This window comes from Cygnus olor, chromosome 17 (genome assembly GCF_009769625.2).
Source record: "Cygnus olor isolate bCygOlo1 chromosome 17, bCygOlo1.pri.v2, whole genome shotgun sequence".
NCBI lineage: Eukaryota > Metazoa > Chordata > Aves > Anseriformes > Anatidae > Cygnus > Cygnus olor.
In genome coordinates, this window is record NC_049185.1 from 7,389,483 (window position 1) to 7,407,361 (window position 17,879).

Genomic DNA, 17,879 nt, shown 5'->3' on the forward strand with positions numbered 1-17,879 from the left:
ATCTGTACAGATGTGTGAATCTTGACTGGACAGAAAACTCATGCAAGGGTAGGAATCTCAAACAGGCTTATCCTCACAACCCAGAAATACATGTAAAGTGTGATTTAAGGTGCTAAGCTTTGTAGTTCTTAGGGTTCACTAACAGCACTCTTGCTCATGACCCAGGTGCCTGCAATGTATATTTATTGTGTTAAGATTTTGCACAAAATGCAACTGAATTTTTCTCTTATTGCACAGTGCTTTGAGTAAAACAGTTGGGAAGATAGCTGAGATAAGATCTCTGAATCTAGTGCAGAGATGGTGTTGAAAGTACTGTGTTCAAAAGTACTTCAGTTATAACCTCAAGAACTGAGTAAGTTGCATTCAAGCTACTTTCTCGTTCTTCAGCAATATAGTTGTGGGATAATGTTTAAGGCTATATCACAATTGTATAAAGAGCAAGGCCACTATGTATATTAATTCACTCACCTCGGCTTCCCTCTGAGGGCAGGAGGAGAAAAGCAGGGTTTAGCTTAATGGTATGTAATCCAATTTAATTCAAATTAGTATTACGATGAAATAACTTGGAAGCCTTGCAGTCACTCTGTTGTAGAGATTTATTACCTAGGTGTTACAGCAACAACATTATTGAAGCAGTTAACAAGCAAAAGCAGTTTCTGGTAGGTATCTCACAGGACTTGAGTTGATTCCCTCTCTTTGGATGTTGTATCCATGCATGTATCCATAGAAGTTGTCGGGCTTGCATCAACATTAGATGGGTTGGTACTGTCCAAGCACTCTGAATCACATCCTGCTGTTGTGACTTGAGTATCATCAGGCTTTGTTTCTGCGGAGCTTCCGTTTGCATATTCAACCCTTTCAAAGAATATCAGTAACTCACAGTGCCTGGTCTGAGGGAAGAGATCCACAGCCATCGCTTTAACAGGACGGAAAGAGGCTCCTTTGACTCGGTTGGAAGGGGCCCGGCAAAGACTTGATGGGAAAGGGGAACAGAACTGTATTAGTACTTCAGTGTACTGTTCATCACTTAGAGTATACTACTACTCTTCTAAGAAAGGTTTTTCTTTCCCTAGCCTCATTCCATTGTACGGTTAGTCAGCACCCCTAATATTTCCATTATTACACATTATTAGGTAACACAGCTCCAAGCTTGCTTTGTAGCAGCTGTCAGCTGTTCTACGGTGAAAAAACCTCAGTAAACATGACTTAAAAGCCAGCCTCAGCCCTCCACCCCAAAAAGCAATTTTTCTTACCATATTTACTTATTTATACAAGAATTACTCACTCTATAAAGTTATTCATTGCAGCTCTGGGATTACAGGATACATAGATAAGCTTCTTCAGCTGTTCAGCTCTTCTAATTGCAAGGATTACCTTGGAATCTAGATGATCAAAAGCAAGAGAGCTGATAGCGAGTTTTGTGTGCATCAGCAGACTTCCAGAAGTATTCCAGGTTGTACTCCAGCATGAACAAAACTAGTGGAATACTCAGCTGCTTTAAGTTATAGTTGAAGCCTCCCACTTTATTTGTTCTGCTCCTGTTTTCTTAGGCACACTACCAAACATCAGCTAGGAGAATGGACTTAAAACAGGGAAGGTAAACTTACGCAGTCCTGCTCGTGGCGGATCTACTATGGTAATTAGGTTCTGGGGAGCTAATATGTTAATTAAGGAAGGAACAATATCTTCAGCCTTCCCACAATGAAATTCGATGTTATTCAGTTCTATTAAACAAAGAAACAAGGTATTAATCGGAGTACTTACCAAGCCAAAACATCTTTCATTACACTCAAGTTGGATATTAAAGTCTTATATCTTAGAAACTACGGGTTATTTAGTCTACCCTGATCCCATTGTAACATAAACAACCACTGACTGGTACTTCAAATTATTTAAACAGCAATAACTTAAGCATGCTCCGTTATCTAGAATAAAGCAAAAGCCCATGAAAAATAGATGCTGTTAAAGAGTTTTGTTTATGAGGCTAGATGGAGCTTTGTTTCATATTTACATTGAAATGTTCTAGTTTAGAAGAAAAAAAAGGTAATGTTGGCTGTTAGTCAACAAGAAAAATGACTGCAGAGATTAGCATACTTGTTTTCAGGAGAAATAGTTAAAATGGACAAGATTACTATCAAAAACATGTAATTCCAAGCTCCCTGGATACGGTGAAGAAGAATTAACTATGTAACTACTATGCTTGGAAAACAAAGAATGCTTGGAAATAACTATGCTTGGAAAACAAAGATCTTAGAATTTTAGCTTAACTAACCATTTATCTGGGCGTTCGCTTTGGCATCCTGCACAGCTTCTTGGCAGAGTTCAATTCCAATCACTTTCTTTACTTTCTACAGAATCAAGGGAAAAAGATCAGCCTATGGTACAGAGATGTAAATATAACGGTTATTCATAGCATCAGCAATTAACTACTGCATGTGAACTTTGACTTACAGGTGGTTAGTTTTCTAGCTTGCAGCTAGAAAAGTCCATGAAGAGACCTGTACAAATAACAGGGGCTTTTTGACTGAAATTCTCAGATGAACATCATCTATCCCATTAGACTCCTGTTATGGTAGGTTTTCGTTTTTTTTGGAGGGCCAAACTTCCTTTATGCTCTTTACTCCACTTCATAAAATATGCGAGTATAATAAATATTGGTTATTCATATCTAAAGATTTGTGAGAAAGCTCTAACTAGTTAAGTGGACAAATCTTTTCCAGTAAGTTTTCCATGCTCTTTTGACTGAATCTGAAGATAATTTAGGGTATTTAACATAAGAGTGAGCTTTTGTAATGATTTGTTAAAACAGCTGCAGGCAATTTAATTAGAAATTTATTTTAAAACTTAAGATACTATGCATTTCATTTCAAGTACATCAGGTATTTTCTTTCACTATAAGCACAACAAAAGATTCACACCTGACTGTTAATTGTAGGTTATATCCAGGAAGAGATGTTACTCACCTTGGCTAAAGAAATCCCGATAGTTCCTGTACCACAGCAAATGTCAAGTACTGTGCTCTCTTGGCTCAGTTGTGCCCACTCCCTAATGGCAGTATACAAAACTTCTGCAGCCTGTGTATTTACCTGTGAAATTATATGTCAAGTAGGTCTACCTCTTCATAAATAGTAAATGTTTTTTTAGTAAGTCTTCTAAAAGCAAATTATTTATTTCTTTTTAAGAACCAACTTCACACATAAGTTATCATCATATATAACTGATCTACGATGTCACCATTGCATCCTAAAAGTCTCATTCATTTCTTTCTGAGAAGGAATGTTTTGGTATCTCTATTCCACTGAAAACAAGACATTTTCTACAGTACCTAAAAAGTAAGTTTGAAAACTAGAGGAGATAAAAAAAAAAATCATTAAGCAAAATGCTACAAAACAAAGGATTTTAAAAATACTTCCGGTCCTTGAACAGGAATGGAATGAGTAAAGATTCAAACCCAGGAGAATATAACCATGACAAGACATTCAGCAAGCTTTATTTTAACCTCATCTGTAAACCTGCTTTAATATAAATGCTGTAATTGTGCCTTCTTGTTAAGGAAGGGTATACAGCAAGTTCACTAAATCAGAGCCTCTATTTTGCATTCTCTAACTTAAAGGGCAAGTAAAGTCCACCAGATGAAAATAAATAAATAAATGCATAATAGTAGCCTAAAATCTAAGGCAAATAATAGAAAATACAGCTTATCTTCAATGTATTTATGATCCCAGGTGGTAACATATTTCCTTCCTATTTCAGTAGTTACTTTCCATTTACATAGCAGAGACTACTTACTTGTTGAAGCTTAAAAGCGTTCAAAGGGAAGAATCACATTTTGGAAACATATAAAAGGTTGAATCTCTTAAATATGTAGTATCTCACTACACTGCAACAGCCACTCTTAGAGACAACAATGCAAATCCAGGTAAATTAGAAACTTAGTATCATCCTTACTTGAAAAAATGCATGAGGAGAAATTCTAAATTTTAGGCCAAGAAGTTCTTCATATATGTACTTATCACCAGCCACATGCTCCAAAGGCAAGTCTTCTAGATTGGGAGATTTCCTGGTAGAAGGGGAGAAACAAACAAACAAACAAACAAAAGCAAGCAATTATGTTTGTTACATTTTTTTACAGTTTTTAAGATGACTACAGCTTTGGTATTACTACACAGTAATTTATAACGTTGCAACATTTATCACATTCTTTTATAGACCACCTTGGAGTTTTTTCTTATAAATCTCGTTCCACTGACACAAACAGTTTGACCTACATTGTCTCTAGATGAAGATAATGTGGACTTTGTGTTCTGTGGAAGATGATGAAGAGATGACAAATTACATAAAATGGGGAAAAAAAAGACAAAATTTACTTGTTGATAACAGTAAGTAGCCATCTAATACAGCAAACACTTCCACAGTTTGACGGCCACCAACTAGTAGCAGGTTCAACCCATGAAAACCCTAGCTGCCTTTACTCAGCGACCGCTACAGGAAAACTGGAAGATTCAGGAGTCTTTTGTGGAAAAGGTAAATAACTGTTAAGCAAACTAATAATGCTGCTGCTACTTTTAGAAATTAGCAAACAACAAAAATCCCACTACCACCAAAACTCCCCAAAGCAAAAGCAAGTTCCTTACCTTTGGCCTTCCTCCACAAAGTACAGAGAAGTAATGCCACTGTCCCTTCCCGTCCCTTCAGTGAAGTATTTTGCCAGAGAGACTTTTAGGTCAGCTAGCTCTTCTTTACTTAATTTCTAAAGGTTTCATTTGAAAAGAGAGAGAATAATAATCTTAGTGACTTAGAAGATATGATTTAGTGTATGCCTGTCATATACTTCTATATGCTTAAAGAAGGCATACATTAATTGTTCATTTGCATATATCAGATTATTCTAAATGAAAAAGCAGTAATGCAGAGTAAACCACGCTAAGTCATTAGTCTATTTCTCTTTCACATTCACCATTTATAAAATCAGATTTATGTAATTTAAAACTGTGCGTCTGGGCTGCACATTATATATCATCTTAAATACCTGAGGATTAAAATAAACAATTGCCATAATGTGGCCATTCCTGCTGGTACGGACTGTGAGCTGTTTCCAGTGACCTTCATAGGTTTCTGGGCTGTAAACTGAGTAAGGAGTTGACCTGCAATTTTCAGAAGCTCAGTTACTTAACAAAGAACTATTTTTTGCATGACATTCAAGTTGATTGAAACAAAAGCAGCTCACCATGCAAAGTGATGAAAAATGTTAAGTACAAACAGAGACTACATTGATTTGTCAAGAGAAGAATGACTTCCAAATCTTAATTAAGAAAAAAAAGAGATTAATAGATCTCCAATCGCAAAATAATCTCTCCCTAGATTTCACAATTCTCTTACCTCTTATCCATTTTAACTCATCCAAAATTACAGATCGGATATAGGCAGCCTCTCACCACACTCAGGGAACGACACGACTTTTTATAAATGCCTTTATCAATTTCTGTGTTCCACGCTAAGTTGAAACTTTCCATATTCATGATTATTCTGAGTTTCCATTTTTCAGAATTTAACTGCTTTTTAAAGCAACTGCTCCTTTTGTAAAAAATGTGACTGCTCGCAAAGTAACCACTTTTGTTTTATTGACTTCTAGGCTGATTCTTCTCTAAATCAACAAAGCACGCAATTGACTTTTGTTGTTCAAATTCCTCTTTTAACAAGATTTTTTCAGAATAAAATTTTCTTTACAGTTATTGGAAAAAGCTCTTAAATAACAGGCACTTTCACTTGTAGACTTACGTATCTCATTGCTAGCAATAAAGCTGTGTTATGCTGGTATCTGCCCCTCCATCTCAAAACAGCTGAGCAAGAGCAAGGGACATACACCCAGTGATCAAGGCACAAGACGTAAACGTCAAAGAACTGCTAAAGAATGAGACTGGTATATCCTTAGGTCATAAAGCTCAGAACAAACACTAAACTTTTCATATTTAATTTTATGAATATTTTTGAGTATTTAAGACATCAAAACATTTACAGAAAATTCAATTTACTTATGCTCACCTTATGTAGTCTTGAAATGCTTTTACTACTTTTTTGGCAATAGCAGGAATGTGAATAGTATCAAATGGCTCCACTACAGCGCACGTACCACCCTTATATTTGCCAAGACGACAACCCACAGTTTTGTCTTCCTGATTTACACCAATCCCAATCAAGAACTCACATTTGTTGCGATATTCGGTCTAGATTTAAAATAAAGTTATGTAAGATACTTACACAGCACTTACTTGTACATGCCAAGTTTGTCCTAAAACCTTCACATGGTTAAACGAACTTGCAAAAGGCCACAAGACATTTCAGTTCATATGGAAGATATTCCTAAACTTTCATGTATGAGAACTAACCACAATAATGAAAAAGTATTAAGTAAATCATGTCGTTCTAAGAGCACAATACTGCATTCTTTGAAATATGTTTGTATTAGCTTACAACACAAACTTCTGGGGACAGCATGCTCATTTTATTGGTAGAATATCCAGTTAACTGTTTCTCTGCTTCCTGTAAATATTTCCATACACTATTTACACGAAAGGCTATGATGTCTAAAGTTCATCATTCATTACACAATAAAGACAAATACTCAGTTCGTCTGCAGTCTCTTAAGACCAAATAATCAATTTAGCCCTGAGCTCATCAACCCCATTCCATCCTCAACCTAGGATTACATTACCTGTAACGGTGATGCTTTCACTCCCTCTACCGGGCAACACATTTTATTATACTTCTGCTTCTGCAGGAACAGCCAAGGTAATAACGCTCTGTTGTTATTTCCTATTTCCCTGCCCAAATCAAAAACAAACATTTAAAAGTACACACTTGGAAAAAGTAAAGTTAACTGTTGCACAATATTTTTTTTTCCTTCTTAAGCTAGGGCATAAGAAAGTATCAGACTGCCAGAGGAAGAATATTTCTTCTGAAATAAATGCTTTGTTTAACAGAGAAAAACCCTCCAATTCTACAACAACCATAACCTGGCAAAAGAAGAGTTAATGTAGTTACAAAGGTTACTACTAGATTTGGCAAGGTACTGATGCACGAACAGAATTCCAATTTTATCTAGATGATTAGGGCAAATGATGGAAAAGATACTTTGATCTGCAAAGACCAGACTTAAAAAATGAGGGGATTATCTAGGAGAAAACCCTAATGGTATTTTGCCTTCTCTACAGATTGCCTCTTAAATCATTTGACGGGTGCACATTTTTTTTTAACTTCAGGGGCACAAACATCTTTCTGTTTAGGCCCATGGCAGTACGGACTCCCAAAATGATGTCCTTTCATTTAGTGATCTTTCGAAGCTAACCAAGAACAGCAACAGCAAGCTTTGCCAGCTGGAGCACTTCTTCAGCCCTAGCATCACAGATGATCTTTTATTTACTTTGTCTGGGATTTGTTTTTTGACATCCCTCTAACCAGCTTTATCTTAGAGATTACAATCTGCTCAAACTTAGCTCTATCCCACCGTAACCACGTCTCAAAAGACCCAGGGCAGCTTTACAACCAGGCATTAATTACTTTGCCAGCTTCTGCAGCACTTGCTCGCATTCTTGCTTCTTTCTGGCCAGCTGCTCGGCGTAGGGCACGCTCCACAGCGGAGTCACCACATCGGCTATCTGCTTACTGAGAGGCTCCTCGGGGCCAGCCGCCGACGGGGCCGGCCGCTTTGCCTCCCCTGCCTCACTCCCCTCGGCCTTCTTCCTCTTCTTCGCCATGGGGTCGGCCTTGGGCTTGGCCAACCTGACGCTGAGCGCCCGGCCCTTCCACAGCACCCCGTGCAGCGCCCGTGCGGCCTTGTCCCGCTCGTCCTCACTCTTGAACGTCACGAAGGCAAACGTCTGCCGCCCAAAGAGTTTGATCTTGTGGGGGCTAAGCCCATACTTGGCGAGGAACTTTTTCACGTCGTTGAAGCCAATGTATTTCGGCAGGTTCTGTATTTCCACTTTATAGATCTCAGAGGTGAACAGCTCTCCCTTGGTGTACCCGTACACGTCGGGGCCAGGTGTGGGGTCCCCCCCGGTGCCGCCTCCTCCTCCTCCTTCGCTACCAGCAGCAGCACCACCACCACCACCACCACCACCACCATCATCTCCTCCTCCTCCTCCTCCTCCTCCTTCCTCTTCAGGCCCAGCCGCGCCGTTACCGGCCGGCACAGCCACCTCCATCCCGCCGCCTGCTGAAGCCCAGCCGCGCCGCAGTGCTCGGTGTTTCCTACAGGAGAAGCCAGTTAACTTTTAGTTTGTTTTTTAGTCCTGATCCCCCTTTCGCAAGCCCCGCGTCGCTCATAAAAACCGAAATAAACCACAGCGCGGCGAACCGCGGCGCTCCCTCAGGCAGGCGGCCGCCATCTTAGGCCATGGCGCGGGGCGGGCGCCGCCATGGCGCGGGGGCTGCAGGGAACGCGGCGGGGCGGGGCGGGGGCCGTTTCCCATCGGGCCTTGCGGCGGCGCGGGCCGCGGGCATGAGGTAAAGGCGGGAGGGGCGGGGGCGCGCGGCAGGAAGCGCGGCGGCGGCGAGCGGAGCGCAGCGAGCCCGGGCCCATGGCGGACACCAAGGTGCGGGAGCGCGGCTCTGTGGCGACATAACGGGCGGGCTCAGGGGGAGCGGGGGGCCTTGAGGGGGATATGGGGGGGGCCGGGGGAGTGGGAAGGGGGCCGTGGGGTGGGGGAGGGGAGTAACGGAAACAGGTGGGGGTGAGGCCTGAGGGAGGCCGCGGCCTTAGCCCCCCCACCCCGCGCTCCGTCACGCTCAGAGGCCGCGGCCTTCCTCAGGGGCCGCCTGGGTGCTGAGGGGAGAGGCGCCCCGCTGCCTCCCCCCATTCTCTTAATCCCCTCTCAGTGAAGGGGGAGCAGTCCCTGTGCCGCGGGCCTGTCGCGGCGGGCCCAGGCCTGCCGTTGTAACGGGGCCGCTCGCACGTGGCCGCCGCCAGGGCCTGGCCTGGCGCCGAGCGGCCGCTGCTCCTCGGCCCGGCCCCGTCGGCGGGAGCTGGGGCCGGCCGCTGCCCCGCAGGGCCTGCCCGAGCCCGCGGCTCCCGTCCCGCCTGGGCTGGCTGGGCTCTGGCTATCAGGAGTCATTTGCAGCGCGTTTTGCCCCCTCACTTTTTTTTTTTTCTTTTTGTTACTCAAACAGCAACAACAAACCAGCCACATCGGGTCCCTTCACCTGAACTAACCGCGTACGGCCTCATTACGCTTGCGGATGAATTCCCCTCGCAGGCTGCGCCGGAGGTGGCTGCCGTTTGTTTGCTAGCCGCACGCTGAGGGATTCTGAATCTCGGGGAACGTTAGGGCTGGTTCCCCAGCAACCAGATGGGAAGTCTCGTCTTGGCCATTTACCCATTAAAGCTCCCCCAAAGAGTGTAGTCGTAAAGGAAAAAAAAATATTTCATGAGTGTTGCAACTGTGCTTCAAAAACACCTTAGATTGTTGGAAATTCTAATACATAAGATGAGAATAATGGACTTATGCTGCCTTTCTGGATGTAAAATGTCTCTTAAGCTGTAGTACTTGTTTTTTTTGCTATTTTTTTTTCCCCTCAGTAGTGATAGGTCATTAGCTACTAAGAAGCACTAGTGTATTAGAAGCATAAAACACATTCAGCAGGAAAAATAATTGGTGAAACTTTTCCATTACCAGAAGCTAGTGGGTAGAACTAAAACGTCTAGTTCTGCAAGACTACTTTTTTCTTCGTATAATTGTATGTTGACCTTAAAGCAATTCATTTTCATCTACAACTTTGGTTTATTGTTAGAAGGTATTTCAGTTACTAATTTTTAATCACTGAGTAGTCTTGAATTAAAGTATATAATAAATTTTTCTGTTTTTTTTCCCCCCATCTTCCCTCTCCAGGAAACACATGAGGAGCATGATACTTCTACTGAAAATGCAGATGATTCTAACCATGATCCTCAGTTTGAGCCCATAGTTTCCCTTCCTGAGCAAGAAATAAAAACTCTGGAAGAGGATGAGGAAGAGCTCTTTAAGATGTAAGTAGAATATTTCTGCGTATTATCTAGCTGGTTATTAGACTTTAACTTGAATGTGTTATGAAAAAGCTGGTTAACTAGTTAGGAATAAGTTGGGCTGGTATTTAGTGTGGTCACAGAGATTGAGTTGGGGAATGATTGACAATAATGCCCCAGGAAACTGATTAAGGTCTGGAACAGTGCAAGGGAGCTGATACTACGACTCTGGCTTTAATATTGTTTTGTTTAGCCTAAAAGAAAGCATTAACTTGGGTAATAATTTGAGGTGTGAAGGTGTGTAATCACAGTATAAAACAAATAAGAGAGAGAAGGATCTCTTTTTGAATGCTGGTTGTTCTGGTAGCTAAAACTAGAGGAGTTACGTAGTGCCATTTGGGCTTAGAAGGAATTACTTGCTTTCAACCACAGTAGTTCATCTGCATCAGAGCTTATGTTAGAAGTCTAACATCTGACACCTTCCCTTGAAGAATCTTTTTAATTATAAGTCCCATCCCTTCTTATACAGAGAAGTAGAACACTGAGCTTCTTCCTGAACATTTCTTTAGTGACCACTAACTTCTGTTTGCATCAAAGACTGCACTTCTGAAGTTCTTAAATTGTGTCTCCATATTGATGCTTCCTTGCTACATCCAGAAGACCAATGTAGAATTTGTGCTTTTACCTGAGATGTACCTATTTGGAATTAGTGTTGCTTGGGCATGAGGATAGATACATTTTATCCTGTAGTGTGAGCAGGTGCTTTTTTTCATGTTAGCAGTGTCTTAAGCTCTTCAGACTCTCTCTCTAAGGTCAGTGTTGACTAATCTCCCAAACTATTGCTGTTTCTTCTTTAGTACACACACTGCCATCTTGGAAAACTAAAGAATGAAGTTCTGAAGCAGGTATGCTGCACTGCAGTGCAGCATTAAGTTTCTTTTATTCTAACTTGAAGAATAGCAATAGCTAGGGGTTTGGAGATGAAGGGGAATGAGTGGCTCTGGAGGGTGAGGCACTTTGTTAACTGTAGATCAAACACTGGGCTTGGAATTATACAAGAGTCTTAGTCTTGATGTAGCTGTTTGATTGCTACAGCCAACCAGCAGTATTCTTCATTCAAGCAATTGTTTCCTAATATTTACCTAGAAATGGTAGCTATAGCAAAGCCTGTTAATTATCTAGTGTACATAATCTTTCAAATTAATGAATATGTTTATCATTCTCCCCAAAAGTGTGTCCAGGACATAACGAAGTATAGTGTATGTTATGTATTTCCTAATGGCTTGTTATTAACCTTGCATATATAATATCAGTTTCTAATGCTACATGCTGAATAAAAGCCTGGGTAAAAAAAAAAAAATCGCGTGGCTTTAAATAAAAATCCACTGTATTGTACAATTGAGCATGTTGTTTCAATAAGTGTTCCTACATACAGGCTAACTTCTGAAATTCTCTCTTCTTTAAGGCGAGCAAAACTTTTCCGGTTTGCGTCTGAGAATGACCTACCAGAATGGAAAGAACGAGGAACTGGTGATGTAAAACTCCTGAAACACAAGGAGAAGGGAACAATTCGCCTCCTCATGAGGAGGGATAAAACCCTAAAAATCTGTGCAAACCATTACAGTATGTTATATATTTGCTTTTTTTTTTGAAAAAGCCTGATGAAGCTTCATACACTGAAGGTTAAGAGTCCAGTGGCTTTTTAGTAGCAGCTAGAGAATTGCTGCATCTTAAAGCAGATGTCTAACTTACATTACTGTAAATGTAGTCGTGTCTTGCTCTGTGCACAAGACTACAAGTATCAAAACCATGAGCGCTTATTTTTGTTAGTGTAAGGAAGCTGTAGTTGGGTTTGGGAACAGCCTGCAATGCTGACTCTGAAAGCGTTACTCTTTCTTTCTTTAGACTAATGGTGTTCTAAAGACACTTAAGTTTATCTTGAGTAGACAGACAATGTTTGCTTACTTTCTCATTCTTTTATGAAAACAAGCCAGAACATACATTCCTTATAATGAACAGTATTGAGGCCTCCACTTTCTGCATTCATTTAAAAACAAAATATTGAGAGCAATTGTAATAATTTAGCATCCTGAGTTAAATGGCTGAAATGGTAGAAACAATACTTAACCAATTGAAGGCAGATACTGAGGTGCTAAACTCGTCTGGCTGCCTTTCTCTGCTAGTGAAGCAGACTGAAATGAAAGGGGTACATTCAGCTGATTTATTCAAAAAGAATATGTATTGAGAGCTGATGGAGCAGGAGGGGTTTGTTCCTTTGATTCTCTTTGAATAAAAATAAACATGAAGTGAAAACAAATTTGAAAGTCAATTTATCAACAAGTAAACCAATTTGGTAATGCTTCATGTTACCTGATTGCTTTAGTAGTACGCAGGTTTATATAAAGGTATCTGTGAAGTTAACTTACATTTAGGTAAGTTTGAAGTACTTGTTTAATGTAACTTAATACAAATCTGTAGTCAGAAACAACGATTATTTTCTTTGGGCAAATCTTTTCAGAAGGTCAGACTTCAGAGAACTCAGGTGTTCCTGTGTAGTAAAAATGGTTAATAGAAAAGCAGCATAGTCAGCAACCAATAGGAATAAACCCTTTGTTTAGGAAAATAACTGTTGCATGTGTGCAAAACTGGTCATAATTGACAAATCTATAGTGTCCATGTAATTTTTTTCCTGGAAAAACTGCTTGCAGTATTCTTTACTGAATTTATGGTGATTCACATACAGACAAAAGGACTCTCTTCATTTATGCAAACATTAAGTGAAACAAAATGTAATCCCATCTCTAAATTAAAAAATGCAAGGGAATGAGTTGACTATCTTCAGATTTTCAGACGTGGGTAGTATGTTATTTTCAGTGTGCAGAAGAATGCTGTTTTTCTGTCTGTGTGCCTTTTCTTCATAAACTATTTGACTGTTTCTCAAAGTTGTGCTTAGTGTCTGCATCTCTTACAGTACAGCAGTCATCTTTTAAAACAGAATTGAATCAAACTCCATTTCTTAACTAAATAATGGTGAATCCACCATTCTATTATATAGTAATGGTGTTGCATCATTTTATTTGAGGATGTAAAGAAAATTATATTGGACACTGTTTTCTATGTATCAAAAAGTATTTTTCTGTAAAGTGCTTTACATAAGCATCACAGTCAGCTGTCCATAAGATGTACGGAGGCTGGTGTGGAAGACATTTACTCTTGTGCTCTGTACCACTTTAATGCTTGCTTTTCAGTCACACCCTTAATGGAGCTGAAGCCTAATGCTGGAAGCGACAGGGCATGGGTCTGGAACACACATGCTGACTTTGCAGATGAAAGCCCCAAGCCTGAACTTCTGGCAATCCGTTTTTTAAATGCGGAAAGTAAGTGGACTGGTGCTGAACTTGTGTTGATTGTATGCTGTATGTTACGCTACAGGTCCGAACACTACTGTAAACCTCTGTTGTACATAAAGCATAACTTAGCGCTGCACAGTAGCAATAGCTAATTACTGCTTTAACTGAGAGAAGTCAGTTAATCATTTCACCATATGTACTGACATAAAGTATAATAATTAGATCCTGAGTGATATTTACAGAGCTTTATGCTCTAGGAAACTTCTTTAACTTAAGCCATTTCATGCAAGTGTAATGCTAGTTAGAGTAAAACTAAAAGCAGTAATGCTGTGGGGGTAGAGTTTAGTACATGCAGCTTGTTTTCATTTGTCTCAGTTGCTCAGTTCTAGTTAAGACTCCATTCTTGTGTTAGAAGCAAGGAAAGGAAATACTGACCTGAGATGTGGTCCATCTGTCTTAGCGGAAGATATTTTTATAAAATAAAGGATGTAGCATCTTAGTTTTGATTAAATGGAATGTTTGGTTAATGAAATCAAACCTGACTCTCATACTAGTTGGTGTTTTTTTCTGGAGTGACTATGTTGACTACCAGAATAGAGTAGGTCCCTAATTACATGTGGATCACCTAGTAGGGCTGAGTGCCACTGCAGCTTTTCCAGCTTTTTGGAATGATTCAAGGAGTTTTCTTTTTTTCAAGAGGGGGGAAAAAATGAAAAATATTGTTGCCTTACTACCTACCACACAAGTAGTTAGTGTACTAGCCACCTTTTCTTTCTGTATGCTAGATGGGTAATAAAGTAGCTCTGTATTTTGAAATGCACCCTTTCTAGTCCAGCATATTTTATACAGTAGTGCAATCAGCTTGGCTTTTACCTTTTGCTTGGTGTCTAACTTCTATGTATAGGCTAACCTTTTTAATGTTGATAGTGTACCAAGGCTATATGGAAATGTTGTGAGAGAAATACTATCTTGCTTGCATACCCACGGGATGGATTTGCCTGCATCAAGGAAGAATTTAGATCTCATTGCTTGCTTTCTTTTCCTCAAGTCTCTAGTATATTGTTTAGCCACATAAAAATGTGGTCCACCTGCTTAGTGCTTGCTTGCTTCTTAACCAAATACGAAATGAAAAGGTTTGGGTAATTATTTGCCTATCTTTGCAAAGTCTTTCCCTCTCTTCAGTAGAGGTTGTATAGATTATTAATGGTATTGTCTTCTGTATTGATAGAGTTGTCCTCTTTGTGTGTTTACCCTTTGCAATACTGACTAAGCAAATAACAGGTGAACAGGCATAAATGTACCCTTCATGTATCTTTTCTTTAAGCATCTCAAAAAGAGTTAATATTTTCCTGAGCTAGTTTCATGGTGGCTTCTGAATTTACTGTGGGGCAACAGTGACCTCATGTGGTCAGTAGTACCAAGCTGGCATACCACATTACCATTTTTATAGTTTTGGTGTTAGAAAGTACCTTGACTGATCAGCTTTTGTCTCTCATTGCTTGTTTTATTTTTGTATAAACATTATTTATTGTAGCTTGATTAAGCAACTTAGACATATGAGGAATCTGTGCTTCCCTAGCTACTGTAATCAGGAGCAATTTAAGTCCAGGTCTTCGGGTATTGAATCTGAATACTCTACTAATAGGCTTTATCTTCAGTACTTAATGCTGAGGCCATAAGTTATGGTACAGATCTGAAGTTCTTCTGGGGTGTAACATAGTGGAGATGGAGGGTAGTTCAAGGCTAATCCTCAGTCTTCTGCACAGTCATATTAGCAGTCTGTCATCCTTATTTTTAAAGGGCAGGGATAGCTGGACTACAGAACAGCTCTTTCTGGAGTCTTGTGTTAAATATTTTCAAGGTGCAAAATAGGAGGCTCTATTAGACTTGCTCAAGACAAACTGCTTCTGCACAAAGATGGGATTGGAGAACTTTGCACAGCACTCTGATTTTAAACTAGGTCACTTTATAAGTGCCTGCAAGTTTTGTTTACGCAAAACTTCTGATTTTGAGGAAAGACTTGAGAAGTATTCAATGTTACAAGGAGATAAAGCTAATAAATATTGTCTTTACTGAAACAGATGCGCAGAAATTCAAGGCCAAGTTTGAAGAATGCAGGAATGAAGTAGACAAGAGAGCAAAGAAAGGTAAGGTTAAGTCTTAAGTATTGTACCATGCTACTCTTTTTGAGTGCTTATAGCCCCCTGGAGTATCATTGTGCTTGAGCAGACTCACTCTGTACCGAACTGCAGGCTTCAGTTCAGGTGCTTTTTCTGTCTGCGAGAGTAGTAGTTCACAGGCATGACAAATGCCTTCTTTTTTTTTGTAGAAGGCTGTTACAATTGCTTTTGGGACATGGATTTTTTGGAACTGCTACTAAGAAGCATTTCTGGTTCATAGGACACAAATGAACTGTGAGCACTGCAACCACAGTGGTGTTTCCTTCCAGTTTACTTGTGAAATTTCTGGGAGGGAATCATGAAAGCAGGATACTCTGTTCTTATAATTGTTAACGTAAATGAAGCTGTAGCATTTCTTCACAGGTCTTTTTTATTTAACAGCTTAATTCATTGCATTTTGTAGCTGTCTCTGTGACAAGACAGCTTACCTTGTAAAATAAACATTTCCATCTTCCTGAAGTACAGATTACAAGCAGTCTGCAGTCAATGCTCCTGATATTTACATGAGCATTTTTCAGTCTTAAGAACTTCCTGTCTGTCTCAGTTTCAAACTGGGGGAACTTGGGTTTCATAAGGATGTTTTTAATTTAAGATCGGCAAAAGCTAGGGACTTAAGACATCTACTTGACTGGATGTTGTATGGAGTCTGTTGCTAGTAGCATCAAAGCAGACCAAATGTTACATGTTTCTCTGTCACTATGATTACACACTAGCATCAGAGGTATCTACTAAAGGAGAAGAAACAGAATAAATCATTCCATTGATCAGTAAATAACTTCTTTGCTTTTGTTCTTATTCTAAATACCAGCCATCTCTCCTTATCAACCATACCCTCCTTATCCTCTGCTTCTACTTCCCCTGTTATAGGAAAATTGACTGCTGCCTGTAACTTTTTTGTCATTGATCTCTTAGCAGGCACAGACAAAAATGATAGCGCTGACAAAGTTGCTGAAAAACTAGAAGAGCTTTCTGTAAAGGAAGAGAGCAAAGAAGCTGAGAAGAAAGAGACCAAGGAAAAAAATGAAGAAAAGCAATAAATCATCCTGGGCCTTGCAGTTTTTCCTTTATAATTTTTCTTCCTTTTTTCTTTTTTTTTAATTTTTATTTTTACAAGGGACTTTATAAGGAACTGAATTCAATGTTCAGGTTATTTTTTCTAAGCTTTTGCCCTTTTGAAGATGTCTTCAGAAAATCCATTCCCCAGTCATGAAAATGTACTGTGCTAACTTTCTTTTCCATAGTGGAAACACTTATTTATGGTCATCCAAAAGAGTGAATAAAACAAACTTGAAACAGCATCAGAGGACAGAACTGAGTTTTCTATATACTTTAAAGGCTTACGAATACATTTGTTTCATTGGGTGTTGAGATTCATGTCATCATACCTGTGGATTGACTAGGTTCACAGACTTTACCAACAGGGAAGATTAAGACTGCATACGTGTTTTTTATGGTTTCTGAAACTGTAATGTAACAGACCTTTCATGCCCTTTCCTGCTGTGTGTTCCTGAGCAGGGATTGTGCCTGTGTTTCTTGAAATACAGCAGACTTGTGGCATCAGCTGATAGAGCATTTCTGGCATGCTATTACTGATGTTTCATTAGACAGGGAAAACAAAGGTGGGGGAAGAAATGTATTATGTGAGACCTGAGTAGCATTTTCCTTTTACGAAACAAAATCTCACCCCTGCTGCTTATGAAAGTCGTTAATATTAAAAACACTTGAGTCTAGCACAAAGTTGTAGCTGTCATCCCAGATCTTCCATGATGTGCTTCTGGCTGACTGAAGGCAGTACTGGTCTCTTACACTACGGCATATACAAAGGAGTTTGAGTACCTTGCCCTGTGTCAGCATGTAACAGTTAAACTCTAAAATTTATAAGCTTTTTTAAGGGCCTTGGAGCTTACGTTGTTTTTTAAAAATTGGAGTGGTTATTAACTTGTATGATGCATGGTGGGAGGCTGTCCCTCTTGAAGGGAGGAATTCTGGCATTCAGTTAAGTCAATTAATTGTGTTGTACACATTTGAGGGTCAATCTTCTTGCTAGTAATGGGCAAATTGATCAAATCTCTCCCCGCGAGCATTTACTGTTTGTCTGGTTTCAAGTTACTGCTAGAGAGTAGAAGAAATTATAGCAAGTGATAAAATCAACACAATTTAAGTCTCATAGATTGAGTTTTGTTGTTAACCACTAATACAAGGATAGCATTAGATAGCAGTGGAATTCTCTATTACCGTTCCCACAATTATGAAAACTGGACAAAACTTGCTAAACTTATGATACTACTATCAGGTAGCAAGACCTTTTTATCTTCATTAAAAGGCTCTCTAAGTAGATCAGACTTTGCA

The 17,879-nt window shown here is 39.7% G+C and overlaps 2 protein-coding genes and 1 non-coding gene across 6 annotated transcripts; 2 read left to right on the top strand and 1 right to left on the bottom strand.

The window, feature by feature from the left end:
- Positions 1-582: 582 nt before the first annotated feature.
- On the bottom strand, positions 583-8,470 carry TRMT2A (tRNA methyltransferase 2 homolog A). Of its 2 annotated transcripts, XM_040576715.1 has the most exons (11): positions 7,558-8,470; positions 6,713-6,821; positions 6,043-6,224; positions 5,030-5,144; positions 4,635-4,750; positions 3,949-4,060; positions 2,964-3,086; positions 2,273-2,348; positions 1,608-1,724; positions 1,286-1,382; positions 583-972 (listed from the first exon to the last, which is right to left on the bottom strand). In XM_040576715.1, exons 1-11 carry the CDS (start codon positions 8,202-8,204, stop codon positions 669-671), a joined length of 1,998 nt encoding a protein of 665 aa, XP_040432649.1. In that variant the 5' UTR covers positions 8,205-8,470; the 3' UTR covers positions 583-668. The 2 variants fall into 2 exon arrangements, with proteins under 2 accessions (XP_040432649.1, XP_040432650.1); XM_040576716.1 differs by lacking the exons at positions 5,030-5,144; positions 6,043-6,224 and having other exon boundaries at positions 7,558-8,448.
- RANBP1 (RAN binding protein 1) lies at positions 8,463-16,828 on the top strand. Of its 3 annotated transcripts, none has more exons than XM_040576733.1 (6): positions 8,463-8,594; positions 9,888-10,024; positions 11,466-11,623; positions 13,249-13,377; positions 15,432-15,497; positions 16,443-16,828. In XM_040576733.1, the coding sequence occupies exons 1-6, from the start codon at positions 8,580-8,582 to the stop codon at positions 16,565-16,567; spliced, it is 630 nt and encodes a 209-aa protein (XP_040432667.1). In that variant the 5' UTR covers positions 8,463-8,579; the 3' UTR covers positions 16,568-16,828. The 3 variants fall into 3 exon arrangements, with proteins under 3 accessions (XP_040432667.1, XP_040432668.1, XP_040432669.1); XM_040576734.1 differs by lacking the exon at positions 8,463-8,594 and adding an exon at positions 9,332-9,350; XM_040576735.1 differs by lacking the exon at positions 8,463-8,594 and adding an exon at positions 9,774-9,792.
- Positions 15,576-15,711, top strand: LOC121079897. The gene has a single exon (XR_005825208.1). It is a non-coding gene; the product is annotated as a small nucleolar RNA SNORA77 (small nucleolar RNA).
- Positions 16,829-17,879: the final 1,051 nt, after the last annotated feature.